The 17,473-nt window shown below is 31.9% G+C and overlaps 1 protein-coding gene across 2 annotated transcripts in view; it reads left to right on the top strand.

Annotated features, from left to right (window-relative positions):
• The window catches only part of LOC111416220 (lachesin-like), a 71,109-nt gene that overhangs the window by 37,815 nt on the left and 15,821 nt on the right, over positions 1–17,473 (top strand). For both annotated transcript variants that reach the window (XM_023048188.2, XM_023048187.2), the window contains exon 4: positions 9,065–9,235. In XM_023048188.2, the coding sequence (XP_022903956.2) occupies positions 9,065–9,235 (171 nt within the window). The remainder of the gene's footprint in view (positions 1–9,064; positions 9,236–17,473) is intronic.

Raw genomic sequence — 17,473 nt, 5'->3', positions numbered from 1 at the left:
TCTTTGTATTTGTAAAACTTTTGGTTAAATTGGCAAAAATTCATTTCTGTGCTCAGCTTCAATAGTTGGTATATATTGTTTGTGTCAATTTGGTCGATTTTCGTCATAAGTAGGTTTTTGGTTATTAACAAAGTCTCTTCTATAGGAATGTTGGTGTAAAGGTTGGTAATATCAAAGGATATAAGAGTGTAAATGTCGGGTAGTGAAATTGTTTGTAATGTCTGGATTAGTTCGTCTCTATTTTTTATGGTATGTTCCGGAACAAATTGTATTTCATTTCTGAAAAAATTTATGAGAAATTTGTTAATTCTGTAAGTGCTACAATTTATTGATGAAATAATTGGTCTAATGGGGCAATTCTCTTTATGTAATTTTATCATATTGATTGTACCGCACATGGATAGAGTGACTTATATTATATGTTGACATAACCAAAAAGGACGAAGTAAGTTAGACACATGTTTTTTAATAATATTTAAGTTTGTTACACTTTGTTTCATTTAATTTATATTCAGTTTGTTAATCTTAATGTTAATTTCAAAAATTCTACTCACATTAGTAATATTTACAATTGTAACAGCACAAAATGATTTCTGTACCTTTATGTTTAATTTTGTAGAGCCTCCGAAGATGGCGTAGATCGCCGAAACGCGTCAGGCAGAGTTTTAAATTATTTATCAATAAAAGCATAAAAACATACATGACTTTTTCATATCATAATTCAGTTCTGGAAGAGTTAACAAATTTTGTGTCATAAATAATTTCTTCATTTCCATAAATCTTGTCCTTATGATTTTTTTAAATTCATTTTAGTTCGATTAAAAAAATTGTATCTCAAAATCCAATTGAGATATCGTAATAATGTAAGATTTTAAAACAAATTTAAATATCACTAGAAGCCAAAAATGGACTGCATTATGCATCACTTGACTAAGCGACAAATAATGTTGAGAAAAACGGGATTTCCGTTTTCATCTTTAGTTCTATTCATCTCTCTAACTATTGAAAATTGTTTGGTGCCTGTCCATTTTGATCACAGAACACTGATGACAGCTATCACAAGCACAGAAGCCGCTTGGTAAGTCGTGGCATAAATTTAATCACTAAAACAAGAGACAAAATGATGACGACTCGTATACAAATTTTTGAAGAAAATAATCTAGAGTTTGATTTTGTACTTTTAAACTGGTTTTTATTTTATATAGAATTTTAGTCTAACCAGTTTCGGCAATTGGTCATCTTCAGAGACTCTACGAATAGATTAACATCTGTCATCTTATCCATTTTACAAACAAGTTTCTTAATATTTCTTTTTGTTTTGTTAAAAAAGATCACGTATCAAAATCGAAATCAGATTATTAGTTACTAATTTACAAAATTAAAGTTTAAAAAGTTGTAAAATGAAATTAAGGACGAAGTGTTACAAGTTTACAGGTTAAAATTTAAGAACGTTCTTTTTTTCAAAAGAAATATTAAGAAACTTGGGAAAAATTCAAGAATCATTATGTAGCTTAAAAATCGACGATTTTTTTTAATCAATGTGAAATGACAAAAAAAACACGTTAAAAATAAAAAGAATATGCGGAAAAATGACTAACACTAGATTAATTTCAGTTATAAAACTTCTATTGTATGATAACTAACTTCAGATTTAAAATGTCAACCTCAATTTTGACATATTTGTAATCTTCATTAAAAATCCTTTAAAATGAGTCCAAACATGCCAATATTACTCGAGATATAAGCAACTTCTGGATTGAAATGTCAATGTCATTTTGACATATTCTGAATTTTTATAAAATGTCTTAAAGTTTGTCACAAAAACAAAAAAAAATTAAGGTTGGTATTAATATTTAAAAATTATATAGCTATCTTCATTGTTACTAACTTAGGGTTTAATGTTTTTTTATTCTAACTTTTTTGTTTTTTGAGATAAATGCATCAAGTTTGGAGTCACTTTAAAGGTTAGTTTATGAAGATTACGAATATAATAATAAAATTAACATTGACAACTGAAAGTTTTTTCACGACTAAACCCGAATGTTTCTAGTTCTCGTTATAGTTTTAGTTCAATACAAATATACAACATAGTAATCTTTTATACTAACTAGCGCTACCTACCACTGCCACTAGAATTAACACTAGACCGAGAACTAGAAATATTCGGATTTAGTCCCACGTCTCTCAAGAGGGCTAAACCCGCATGATTCTAGTTGTATGTCTTGTGTTAGTTCTAGTGATAGTGCTAGTGTAAAACTAGAACTAACACAGTGGGAAACAGAAACAGAAGTAAACCTTCCTGTAGACTGACGGAATCTGGGACTGCCAGGACAATGTAGAATCCATCATCACCCCCAAGTTTTTAACTGTTTGAGGGAATTGTATGATGTTACCATCAAGTGTCAGATGGGTATTATTGATGCAGTAAAATTTTGTTAGCAAAGGTCTTGATCCGAAAGCATTAGCTCGAGTCTTTGTTATATTCAAACTCAAGCCATGGGATCTAGACCAGTCTAGAACACTAGCAAGGTCCCTATTAAGCCGCATCACCGCTACTGGAAGTTCATCCACAGCTGCAGATGTATAAATTTGGAGGTCGTCTGCATATAGGTGAAAGTTGTGCTTAATTATCTTAGTAATGCAATTTAAGAAGACGGAAAAGAGAAGTGGACCCAAAACACTGCCCTGATGCACACCGCAACGGCTTGTAAATACAGACGACGAAGATGGTACACACAAGGAACGATTAGAAACGTATGATTGAAACCAAGCGACATAGCTTGGCGAAAAACCTACAGAAGATAGAATTGCCACCAACAAGCTATGATCAACAGAATCAAATGCCTTGCTAAAGTCAAGCAAAAACAATAAGGTCAAACGCCGGTCATCACAACCACGTCTACTATCATCAGTAATTTTGATGAGCGCCGATGTTGTGCTATGATCTGGCTGGAATGACCTGACCATGAGAAAATATGCTGTCTGGACAGGACGTTATAATAATGTCCAACATCGTATGTGTATCAAAATATACAACAATTTAACGCCGAATAACAGTTGAAACTAGAACTAACACTAGACCTAAAACTAGAAAGTTTCGGGTTTAGCCGTTTTAGTGTAATAAAAATATGTAACATAGTAATATCTTATGCTAACTAGCGCTACCTACCATTGCCGTTTGTAAAATTGATAAGATGAGAGATGTTAATCTATTTGTAGAGTCTCTGAAGATTGCCAAGGGCTGAAACTAAGTAGACTTAAATTCTATGTAAAATAAAAGACAAACTTTTAATTTTATACTAACATCTAGAAAACGACACTGGTCCGAAATTGTAAGTTCATCTATTTTTTCTATTGTAGAATTTTTTTGTGTATCTGAGTCGGTTCTTAGACGTATGATGCAAATCGGACCATTAAACTTTATCCTTTAACACAAATAGTATTTTAGGTCTTTCGGTATCTGCATTTTTTCTAAGATAAGTTACATCTTTACCTACCAGACAGAATGAAAATCTCTAGAAACGATAAAATGTCACTTAGTCAAGTGATGTATGGACCGTTTATTTTGAAAGTGGTGTAAGTCCATTTACTCTTGTTTCGAGAAAATTAAAGGTTAACATATGTGTTAATTAAAAAATTTAGTCAAGTTATATCAAGTCTGGCAATATTTCTACTGTTTTATCAATATATAATTTGGTTATATAAATTTTTTTAAGCGTATTTTACTAAACTGATGTATACTTAAAAAATGGACTTACACCACTTTCAAAATTAGACAATTGTAAAAATCGTTTAATTTCAATTTTGAAAAATCAAATATCACTTAAAATATACTTCATATTGATCCAATTCTGTTTACAAATAATGACACGACATAAAATAGAAGTAGTATTTTTAATTTTATACGCTAATTACATTGTTAAAAATACAAGATATTGATAATACATGTATTTACTTATGCTCTGCATGTGGCAGTGTTTCGAAATATGCATAATGTACCGGTGGTATATAAAGTAATAACTGCTTGATGTGTTTATATTTTTCATAAGTGATAGGCTTGGCATCTTGGTACAAAGGCGCCAGGGCGATTTTTTCAAATTTTAGCGGTCTTCCAGGACGTGCAGGTAATAAATTTATAGTTTTAAATTCTTCGTCCTTCATCGAAGTTTGTCACTTTTGAGAAACCTTATCCAACATATTTGCAACCAATTTACCTGTTCTCCATTAGTGTTTTTTTATCAGTTTTTTAATCGCATTTTTAAGATTTTCTATTGAAACGAAATTTTCTCGTTTCATTTCATGTAAAATGAATTTATCATGTTTTCTACATTGTGTTATTACATCATAATAATCATGTGGTGTGTAAATAAAATTCTTTTTTCGCAATGCCATTTCTATGATGCCAAAATCTGCATCGTTCGGAAGGTATGAATGATTATGTATGAATCAATTATGTCAATGTTATTTTCCAACGACTGGATAACCTTCAACCGTATCAATGCCATTTGTAAATTTCGATTTTGCCCAGTACACATGTCACTCTAAGCAATAACATGGCACTAGGTCGTTACATACAGCAACAAGCTACTTCTTGCGATCCCCTGGAAGCAATAGTTTCGTCCCACACATACATATTAACTTTATTGTCGTGGAAATTGTGAAAACCTTCGTTTAAAACATACATATTTCGCTTATAATATGAGATTGAGACAGATAATTTCGGGTAAGGTAAGGCTTTTTGTAAGTCAAAAGAGAAGGCAAAGTATTTATCAGGATTTTTTGATGCCAGAATTTTATCTTCTTGTAATGCTTTTCTTGCTAATTCAGCATCTTGCAAGTGAACATCATGTCTTTGTACAAGAATTGTTTTTTCTTCGTCATCAGCTGTTGTCTTAATTTCCATGTTTAAGAAATCGCATTTCGCACAGGTATCTTTACGTGGCAAATTGAAGTGTAACTTGAAATCTCGTTTAAACATTTTCCTGTATGCCCATTGATTAACTGAACTCAAGTTATTTTCCTTGCATTTTTCTAAGCATAAATTATATATTTTTCTTATGTTTAATTCAGGATTTAAAAACATCCGTTCTGGATTTTGGAATCGACTATAGTAGTGACTTTTAAATGCTGGAATGCTTGTTATGTGTTCTTTCCTTGCCATTTTTCCACGCATGTCTTTTGGAATATTGTCATGCGCTTTTAGGACACGATCAATTCGTCCAGTAGATATTTGGAAAGTCTCAATGAAAAATTTCTTACATACTAAAATGTTTCTACCAGTAGTGACCAGGTAAAATTTATAAGCGTAGTGCCCGAATTATTTGTAGGCCCTCTTCTATTGACAATTTCACGTTGAATATTACAATAGAGAAATACATTTTGCTTATTAAAATCACCTATATTTCAGAACTTATCAAAAATTTCTATACGTTGTGTTTCATTAATATGTTCTATACATTTCTTCGAATAATTACAATTTTTAAATTCAAGTTTTTTTGCTAGAATGAGTTCTGCAAAATCTAAGTTCTCAGTAACAATATCTTCATCTTATGTAGATTCTACCATTTGTTCTTACCTATATCACTATCTAATGTTAATCTGAAGTTATCCATTTTAGGAAAAAAATACAATAAGTAACCTAAACTACTAACTCTTAATATGACACATAATATAAATCAAATGCAAAAAAATAACAGGCTATTGATCGACAACCATCAACTAAGCCACTTACCTCTGTCAATTGGACTTACACCACTTTCATAATCGATGATTATGATACTTCGTTTACCGACCAATTTTAAATTTTACAAAACAGGGGAATTTTTTAAGAAATTAAACACGGACTAGTTATACACATTTTCAAAAATGGACTTACACCACGTTCAAAACAAACAGTCCGTATAACGCGGTCCAAATAATTTCTTGTTTTGCTTTGTTTTACTTATTTAGGAGATTGTTAATGAAGATATTTCATATTGATGATCAAATCCGACGTTGACGATTAATAATTGATTAATGATTCAAATGCATTAACATCAGTACTAAGCGTCATATTCTATTAACATTTCATTTATTGATAGATCAATCAAATTGAAACTAAATATTAAAATAAAATATGCGATATATATTTTAATACTTTTGAGATCTAATTTTGTTGATTTAAATCGGTACGACGTAAAATCCTCTAAAAAATTTGTTTATCTCATTGATTTATATCCACAGGAATTTTTTTTATTCTACCGAATCTGTTTTTATTTCGTATGGCTGAATCTGGCCCGTCAGATTAATTTATGCGTAGTCGCCAGAGCCCCTGGTGTTTTGTTTCAGGTTTTTCAGGTAATTGAATTTGTCACTAAACGGACAATGCAGTTAAATTGCGGGTCCGGGGATGTTCTATATCGTTCAACATAAAACGGCACCAACAACGCAAACGCACCCCGCCAATCGGATTTTTTTTTGCCGCATTGGATGCGTGCAATGCGGCTCTCGGCGACGAGTAAAATTAAAATTACCCCGGGAAAAGGGGGATTTTTATTAAACACCGATTGCTTGTTAAGTACACGCTCTGATGGTCGAACGATCGAAATCACCTTGTTGAGAATTTTTTCATTAACCGAACAAAACCAGTGTATTATGGATTAATAATTAAAATAGTGTGTACAATCCAACTGAGGATGAACTAGGGTGTCCAATTCCCGGGACCAAAAATGTTTTCGGGATTCGGGACTAAATTCTAATTCCCGGTACTTGCACCAAAGGTCCCGAATTCCCGAAAATAGTCCCGAAATCAAAATACGTTTGCAACAAAATATTTAAAAAACATTTAAAAACGTACTTTGGGTTTTTTACTTTAGTGTTACTGTAGGAGTTCACCAATTGAATAAAACAAATTTATATAGAATGAGAGAAACATAAAAAAAAATCACAAAATAGTAAATTAAAAAAAAAATTATTTTTTAAAATATGCTTTGAGTGCTACAAGTGCGTTTAAAGATTTATCTCCTAATACCGAGCGTATTTTCGTTGCAAAACAACCGGCAATAGAAAACGCCCTTTCCGATTGTACACTCGTGGGCGGTATGGTTAGCAAATACTCGTAGCATAGTTGAAGAAAGTTCTTGCCTCGACAACCGCGTTTCTCGAAAAGGGCCATTTCGTCTTTGATTATTGTAATTAATGAATTTCTTGTTGATGTTCCAATTTGAGGTGGTGATATTGCTCTCGTGCTGGTGGAGTAGACATTGATTTTCAAATATCCTATTTAATTTTTCTGCTAATGACAGTTCATTACCTTGTTGATTGTTTTTAAGACAAGATAGCGGAATATCGTCTTCCTCTTGCATTGTTGGCGACGACGACGATGTGGGTGATAATCTTTGTATTAAGTTAAAAAAAAAAAGGGATATTTCCATAGTATCTGGATGATCAAAAAATAAATCATCCGATTTTTCACTTGATGTTACTGTTCTTCGTTCATTTATTCGCTGCTTTAATTCAGATTGCAAGGCTCTGCTAAATGAAGTATTAATTTTTGAAAGTTCTTGAAACATAAACCTAAAGCTGGCATCAGTCGTGTAAAGATTGGCATCATGTCTACATACCGCCAACACAGTAAGTTTAATAGTTTCGAGACACTTTACAACTCCCTGTAGAACTTCAAAGTCATGGTCAGTCAGATTCATCGGCATGGATACATCAATCATAGCCTTCTGAATACAGTCCTTTAGAAAAACAAACCGTTCTAACATTTGAGCTAAGCTGTTCCATCGTGTTTTACAATCTAAAATAAGTTTTAACTCCTTGCAATGTTTCCCTTTACATAGTTCTGCAGAACACTGTTTTTTAAAGGAGAGCGACGAAATAATTTGACAATCTTCCGTACTTCGGTTACCAGTTTGTGAATGTTCCCGTAATTATTTAAATGAAAGCATATTTGGTCATCGTCTTCAATTAACTCAAAACCACCGTCTGCATTATTGTCACTATTATAGTCGTCCTCGCTACTACTCGTGTTGCCATCAGTTTCAGTGTTTCGGTTTGATAATTTTTGTTCATTTTTAGAATAAATGACGGCAATCACTGCAAGTTGAATGCCATGAGCAAAGCATAATTGCTGCAGTGGTTGTATTAAATTTCCTACTTTCACCATTACACTGGCTCCATCTGTTGTGATCGAAACAATGTCATTTTTTAAGCTTAACTTAAATCGCTCGAGTTTTTTTTTCAATAAGATCAATATATTTTTCTGCAGGCAAAGATCCTTTGATAGGTACTAATCCTATATTCCATATTTTAAGACTTTGTCTTAATTGTCCATCCAAGTATCCGTGAATATTTATATATCGTTTGTTGGCTATGGACGTCCATTGGACAGTGTACGTCATCGGTGAAATTGTCAAATACCTTTTCGCAATACATTAAAATTCTATTTTGAATTGTTGATGTAGATGTTGGTAAATTCTGAAATCCCCTTGCCTCTAAACCTTTAAAACTCATTAAAACAGCTTATATGACAGCTTATACCTAAAAAAATTTCATCACAATGAATGAAAAGCTTTTATTTATAATACTTTCAAATTACCTGTATTTTTGTTTAATTTAGCTTTGTTAATTTATCTCAAATTATTTGACGCGCACTCAAAAACCTCCAGAGCACAGGCTAACCACCACTCACAGTGTCACACGACTATACCTATTAATTGGAGCACCGCCGGTATATAACACCGATTCTACAAATATTGGAAGTCATAATTCGTTTTAGCCGGTGATTCCCCTATCAATTTAGGTTTTTACGAACTCGGAGAACCGTTTCGTTAGATCACCCGTTAGCTAGTCGGAATCTCGAGGTCAATATTTTTAACAGGTTGTAACCTGTTAGTTGTAGTCGTTCCGATATTTAAATTTTTTTCTTAATTTCGGGACTTTTAAAATCCCGGGACTTCTTAGTGGTCCCGGACCTACATTTTTTTCAAGAAATCCCGGGACGGAACCGGGACTAAATACCGGGACTGGACACCCTAGGATGAACATAATAATTCAGTTGACTTTTTTAATACTGTTTCAGTTTCCCCAGACATAGTGGATCAGGATACAAGCGGAGATTTATCCATTGCAGAAGGAGATAATGCAACTTTATGGTGTAAAGCCACAGGTCATCCTCTACCGAAAGTAACGTGGCGTAGAGAAGATGGTCAACCCATTTTATTAAGACAACCGAATAGAGAATCTAGAAGGGGTGAGTTGCCACATTTTTTTCTATAACTTACTCAAACATATAATCTTCAAGCTTTTAAGCTTTAATTTAAGACATCAACCGTTTTAACTCCTAAAAATAATGCTGGAACGATTTTCTTAAAAATTTCTTAAATTTTCACTCTCGTTGCTATAACTCAAAGTAGCATGTTTTCTTATAATATTTGTTTCTTAAAAATTTTTAGATCTTACCCCATTTTTTATACCATACGCAAAAATAGAATATTCAAGCTTTAATATACAGTGCGTTCACAATGAAATCAACAAATTCGATAAAATTTTAGCAATTGCTTTTTGGCAAAAATGCTCAAACTGGTCAATTTTAAATTTTGATTTGTGATTTTTTTACGTATAGTACAACCAAATATCACTTTCGGTTTGGGCGAAAGTGATAGTAACTTTTTTATGTCAAATACTACATCCTATATATTTTCATGAATAGTTTTTAAGATAACGCCTTAAAAAGAAATCAGTCGGAGTAACTTTTTTATATAAATACAACAGCCTGTAGATTTTCATGGATTTGGATAGAGAATTAAATAATTTTTTCAGGAACCCCCGTCCCCCTGACTGCTGTTTATACAAGGCGCATTCAAAAAATAAACATACAAATATTCGACCAATTTTATTTAAAACGATTATATTTTTAATCACCATTAAAAAAATAATCTTTTTGACGATGATGGTATATTACATTGATAACATTAAATTATTATCCTTCAATGATTATCCTCAATCCTGATTATCACAGTATCCAATAGTTTTATAGAATCTACATTAAGTTAATTAACCTTATCTATAACCAAATATAGTTCAGTTAGATTTATGTTCAAGCTAGAATATGGAAATTTTCAAAACATCGAAATTGATAATTTTCGTTACTAAAGTTGATCATAACTCAATAACTAAAGGTGTTGGAGCAAAAAACGTTGTACATAAATTGTTTATAATGATGTAAAAATACACAATACATAACCAGATATGGCTCAATTATGATTATATTCTAGCTAGGATCTGGAAATCCACAACATATTAAAATTGATGGTTTTCATGACTAAAGTCTACCATAACTCAATAACTAAAGGTGTTGTCGCAAAAAATGTTGTACGTAAATTGTTTATAATAATGCAAGAATACACAAACCATAACCAGATATAGCACAATTATGATTATATTCTAGCTAGAACCTGGAAATCCACAACATATTAAAATTTATGATTTTCATGACTAAAGTCTATCATAACTCAACAACTAAATGTGTTGGAACAAAAAATGTACATAAATTGTTTATAATGATGCAATGATACAGAATCAATAACCAGATATAGCTCAGTTATGACTGTATTCTAGCTAGAATCTGGAAATCTACAACATATCAAAATTGATGGTTTTTGTTACTAAAGTCGATCATATCTCAATAACTAAAGGTGTTGGAGCAAAGAACGTCGTACATAAATTGTTTATAATGATATAAGAATACACAAACCGTAACCAGATATAGCTCAGTTATGATTGTATTCTAGCTTGAATCTGAAATCTACAACATATTAAAAGTTGATGGTTTTTTGTTACTAAAGTCGATCATAACTCAATAACTAAAGTCATTGGAGCAAAAAATATTGTACATAAATTGTTTATAATGATGCAAGAATACAAAATCTATAACCGGATATAGCTCAGTTATGATTGTATTCTATCTGGAATCTGGAAATCTACAACACATCAAAATTGATGGTTTTTGTTATTAAAATCGATCATAACTCAATAACTAATGGGGTTAGAACAAAAAATGTTCAACATAAATTGTTTATAATGATGCAAGAATACACAAATCATAACCATATATAACTCAATTATGATTATATTCTAGCTAGAACATAGAAAACCACAATATATTAAAATTGATGGTTTTCATAACTAAAGTCTATCATAACTCAACAACTAAATGTGTTGCAACAAAAAATGTTGTACATAAATTGTTCACAATGATGCAAGAATACACAATCCATAAACAGATATAGCTCAATTATGATTGTATTCTAGCTAGAATCTGGAAATCTACAGCATATTAAAAGTTGATGGTTTTTGTTACTAAAATCGATCATAACTCAATAACTAATGGGGTTAGAACAAAAAATGTTCAACATAAATTGTTTATAATGATGCAAGAATACACAAATCATAACCATATATAACTCAATTATGATTATATTCTAGCTAGAACATAGAAAACCACAATATATTAAAATTGATGGTTTTCATAACTAAAGTCTATCATAACTCAACAACTAAATGTGTTGCAACAAAAAATGTTGTACATAAATTGTTGACAATGATGCAAGAATACACAATCCATAACCAAATATAGCTCAATTATGATTGTATTCTAGCTAGAATCTGGAAATCTACAACATATTAAAAGTTGATGGTTTTGTCGATCATAACTCAACAACTAAAGGTGTTGGAGCAAAAAATGTTGTAAATAAATTGTTTATAATGATGCAAGAATACACAATCCATAATCAGATATAGCTCAGTTGTGATTGCATTCTAGCTAGAATTTAGAAATCTACAACATATCAAAATTGATGGTTTTTGTTACTAAAGTCGACCATAACTCAATAACTAAAGTTGTTGGAGCAAAAAATGTTATACATAAACTGTTTATAATAATGCAAAAATACACAATCAATAACCAGATATAGCTCAGTTATGATTTTATTCTAGCTAGAAGTCTATCAAAACGCAACAACTAAAGGAGTTGGAGCAAAAAATATTTTACAATCCATAACAAGATATAGCTCCATTATGGTTACGTTCTAGCTAGAAGCTGGAAATCCGCAACATGTCAAATTGGATGGTTTTGTCAAATTGACTCATTAGTAATTAATAGGTTGTATTACAATTTTTCTCTCTAGATATTTTTAAATCTTACCTCATTATTTTTCCCTATTATTCAAAAATAGAGTGTTTAAACTTTAATTTAAGATATTAGTAATTTCTTAATTCCCCAAAATATGATCGGTGTAATATTTATTTGAAAAGTGGAATTAGTTGTAAAATTTTTTTCAAGCTGTTCAACCGAGAGCAATTTGTCGGAGTACACTTACTATATTTTAAACTTTATCGGTTATTTCCTTCAAGTTGATTCTATTTACATCGATTTTAGCAATGCTTTCGAACGGGTCAATGTAACTTGACAGTTTCAAAAGCTTCCTACGTTTGATATCGATGAGTAGCAACATCGCTAGTTTCAACGTTCTTGTTGTTGAAAATATTTTCTTTCTTACTTTTGATTATGCAATATATATCATTTCTGCTTCCACAAATATTTCTCATTTTGCCTCTATATGCTTTGTCACACAGTATACATACGGGAGCTACTAATGAAATAGTATTTATGAAAACGTAACGTTCGTCGTATATCACGTCGCGTCGGCGTTTAGCGGGGTGGGAAGGCCGTCGACGTCGTCGTTCCTAGTGGAGCGTCGGGACGCCGAGAACGGCATAGCAATGTCGACAATACGCGACGCCTCCAGTTCTAGGCGGGTATGCGCGCGAACCTTGCTCGTAATTCACGTGTAAACAAAAGCCACGCGTGACAGAAGCGTTAATTGCGCTATTTCGCACGTCCTCCGAAACCCCCGGGACACCAATCAACTGGACGCTGACGCCGGTTGCTGCTGGTGTAGAATCTAAAAAAAATTTAGGTACAAATTCTAGGTAGAACTCAAAATCAACTAAAAATAACTAAATACGTTACAATTGGACCGCGTTATACATCAGTAGATTAAGCGACATTTGATCGTTTTTATAGATTTTCGTGCTGTCTGGTAGATAAAGGTGTAACTTATCTTAGAAAAAATGCAGAATAATATAAAGATCTAAAATACTATTTGTTTTAAAGAATAAAGCTAAGCGCTAATCATGTTATACGATTTTAAGTCTGATTTGCATCATACGTCTAAGAACCGACTTAGATATGATTTTTATTGCACTAAAACTAGAACTAACACTAGACCTAGAACTAGAAATATTCGGGTTTAGCCGTGCGTCTGAAGACGTACAGCTCTGTTCAGATTTAATTCGAATCGACCGCTGTTAGCTCCGACATGACGCTGGTACTGGAAGAAGACGGAGACATCTTTTGTTTCTATTCAATTCGATTTCTGAAACTAAAGGAAGAGGGTAAAGCCCAGGTGGATCACCCTTTTTTAAATGTGTTAATTTTATTTTATTTTAAATCCTTTTTGATATTTTTAAGCACAACAAATACACGATTTTTTATATGTTCCTCTAATAAATGATTTTAGAGTATTTCTATAAATAAAACGTCAGATAAAATTCATTCATGACCGGATAGCTGTAACAAAACACCCTAATTACGGAGCAATTTCAGTCATCTTCACAGACGAAAAAATCTTCTGTTCGTCGGACGTCCATAAGAAATTACTATGGCGAAGGGATGGAACCCGGTATGATGCTAATCATGTTCAACCCAACACAAGAAGTGGTCGCATTTCCTTGGGTTATTGAGGATGGATGAGCATTCATGGACGGGGAGAACTGACCGAAATTAAAGGAAGATTTAATTCGATTTAATACATTCGTGTGCTGGAGGATGTTTTGATACCACCAGTAAGAACCTGTATCCAGAAGGGATCATCACGATAGTCCAAGACAAGCCCGTGTATTCTTCAAGAATTGTTCATGATTGGTTTGACGATCATAATGAGGTTAGGCGAATACCCTAGCCAGCGTGGTCACCGGATCTAAACCCATTCGAAAATCTATGGGCTTTGGTGGAAAAACAGTTCAATAAAAATGCCAACTTTCCTTTTCGCAACGTGGATAATCTGCGCCGCAACATAAAACCGTCAATTTTGATGTGTTGTGAATTTCCAGGATCTAGCTAAAACATAATCATAACTGAGCTATATCTGGTCATGTATTGTGTATTTTTACATCATTATAAACAATTTATGATCAACATTTTTTGCTCCAACACCTTTAGTTATTAAGTTATGATCGACTATAGTAACGAATTCCATCAATTTTGATATGTCGTGGATTTCCAGGTTCTAGCTAGAATATAATCATAACTGAGCTATATCTGGTTATTGAGTGTGTATTTTTGCATTATTATAAACAATTTATGTACAACATTTTTTGCTCCAACACTTTTAGTTATTGAGTTATGATCGACTTTAGTCATGAAAACCATCAATTTTTATATGTTGTGGATTTCCAGATCCTAGCTAGAATATAATCATAATTGAGCTATATCTGGCTATGGATTGTGTATTCTTGCATCATTATAAACAATTTATGTTCAACATTTTTTTGCTCCAACACCTTTAGTTATTGAATTATGATCGACTTTAGTAACGAAAACCATCAATTTTGATATGTTGTGGATTTCCAGGTTCTAGCTAGAATATAATCATAACTGAGCTATATCTGGTTATTGATTGTGTATTTTTGCATTATTATAAACAATGTATGTACAACATTTTTTTCTCCAACACCTTTAGTTATTGAGTTATGATAGACTTTAGTAACAAAAACCATCAATTTTGATAGAACTCAAAAATAACTAAATAAGTTACAATTGGACCGCGTTATACATCACTTGACTAAGCGGCATTTTATCGCTTATACCGAAAAACTTAAAATACTATTTTTTTTAAAGGATAAAGCTAAGCGCCAATCACATTATACGATTTTAAGTCCGATTTGCATCATACGTTTAAGAACCGAATTAGATACGATTTTTATTGCACTAAAACTAGAACTAACACTAGACCCAGAACTAGAAATATTCAGGTTTAGTCGTGCGTCTGAAGACGTACATCCTAATACATCCTATTAATTTGGGTACCGTTTAACGTCAACCATTTTGACCTTATTTTGAGGAACCAATTTGAGAAAACCATCAATTTTGATATGTTGTGGATTTCCAGGTTCTAGCTAGAATATAATCATAATGGAGCTATATCTGGTTATGAATTGTGTATTCTTACATCATTATCAACAATTTATGTTCAATATTTCTTGCTCCAACACCTTCAGTTATTGAGTTATGATCGACTTTTGTGACGAAAACCATCAATTTTGATATGTTGTGGATTTCCAGGTTCTAGCTAGAATAAAATCATAACTGAGCTATATCTGGTTATGAATCGTGTATTCTTGCATCATTATAAACAATTTATGTTGAATATTTTTTGCTTCAACACCTTCAGTTTTTGAGTTATGATCGACTTTTGTAATGAAAACCGTCAATTTTGATGTGTTGTGGATTTCCAGGATGTAGCTAAAACATAATCATAACTGAGCTATATCTGGTCATAGATTGTGTATTTTTACGCCATTATAAACAATTTATGTTCAACATTTCTTGCTCCAACACCTTTAGTTATTGAGTTATGATCGACTATAGTAACAAAAACCATCAACTTTTAATATGTTGTGGATTTCCAGATCCTAGCTAGAATGTAATCATAATTGAGCTATATCTGGCTATGGTTTGTGTATTCTTGCATCATTATAAATAATTTATGTTCAACATTTTTTGCTCCTACACCTTTAGTTATTGAATTATGATCGACTTTAGTAACGAAAACCATTAATTTTGATGTGTTGTGGATTTCCAGGTTCTAGCTAGAATACAATCATAATTGAGTTATATCTGGTTATGGATTGTGTATTCTTGCATCATTATAAACAATTTATGTTCAACATTTTTTTGCTACAACACCTTCAGTTAATGAGTTATGATCGACTTTAGTAACGGAAACCATCAATTTTGATATGTTGTGGATTTCTAGGTTCTAGCTAGAATACAATCATAACTGAGCTATATCTGGTCATGGATTGTGTATTTTTACAACATTATCAACAATTTACGTTCAATATTTTTTCCTTCAACACCGTCAGTTTTTGAGTTATGATCGACTTTTGTAATGAAAACCGTCAATTTTGATGTGTTGTGGATTTCCAGGATGTAGCTAAAACATAATCATAACTGAGCTATATCTGCTCATAGATTGTGTATTTTTACGCCATTATAAACAATTTATGTTCAACATTTTCTGCTCCAACACCTTTACTTATTGAGTTATGATCGACTTTAGTAACGAAAACCGTCAATTTTGATATCTTGTAGATTTTCAGATTCTAGCTAAAATATAATCATAACTGAGGTATATCTCGTCATGGATTGTGTATTTTTACATCATTATCAACAATTTATGTTTAATATTTTTTGCTCCAACACCTTCAGTTATTGAGTTATGATCGACTATTGTGACGAAAACCGTCAATTTTGATGTGTTGTGAATTTAAAGGGTCTAGCTAAAACATAATCATAACTGAGCTATACCTGGTCATGGTTCGTGTATTCTTGCATCATTATAAACAATTCATTTACAACATTTTTTGCTCCAACACCTTTAGTTATTGAGTTATGATAGACTTTAGTCATGAAAACCATCAATTTGAATATGTTGTGGATTTCCAGATCCTAGCTAGAATATAATCATAATTGAGCTATATCTGGCTATGGTTTGTGTATTCTTGCATCACTATAAACAATTTAGGTACAAAATTTTTTGTTCTAACCCCATTAGTTATTAGGTTATGAGCGATTTTGGTTACGAAAACCATCAATTTTGATATCTTATGGATTTCCAGGTTCTAGCTAGAATACAATCATAACTGAGCTATATCTGGTTATTGATTGTCTATGTTTGCATTACTATAAACAATTCATATACAACATTTTTTGCTCCAACACCTTTAGTTATTGAGTTATGATAGACTTTAGTCATGAAAACCATCAATTTTAATATGTTGTGGATTTCCAGATCCTAGCTAGAATGTAATCATAATTGAGCTATATCTGGCTATGGTTTGTGTATTCTTGCATCATTATAAATAATTTATGTTCAACATTTTTTGCTCCTACACCTTTAGTTATTGAATTATGATCGACTTTAGTAACGAAAACCATCAATTTTGATATGTTGTGGATTTCCAGCTTCTAGCTAGAATATAATCATACTGAGCTATATCTGGTTATTGAGTGTGTATTTTTGCAGTATTACAAACAATTTATGTATGTACAACATTTTTTGTTTTTTAACGTGTTTTTGGGTCATTTCACATTGATTAAAAAAATCGTCGATTTAAAAGCCACGTTAAGCGTAAGAGCGTTCTT

The sequence above is a fragment of the Onthophagus taurus genome, chromosome 3, assembly GCF_036711975.1.
Source record: "Onthophagus taurus isolate NC chromosome 3, IU_Otau_3.0, whole genome shotgun sequence".
Taxonomy (NCBI): Eukaryota; Metazoa; Arthropoda; class Insecta; order Coleoptera; family Scarabaeidae; genus Onthophagus; species Onthophagus taurus.
Note: the sequence above shows the minus strand (reverse complement) of the source record. Positions and strands in the feature narration are given on the sequence as shown.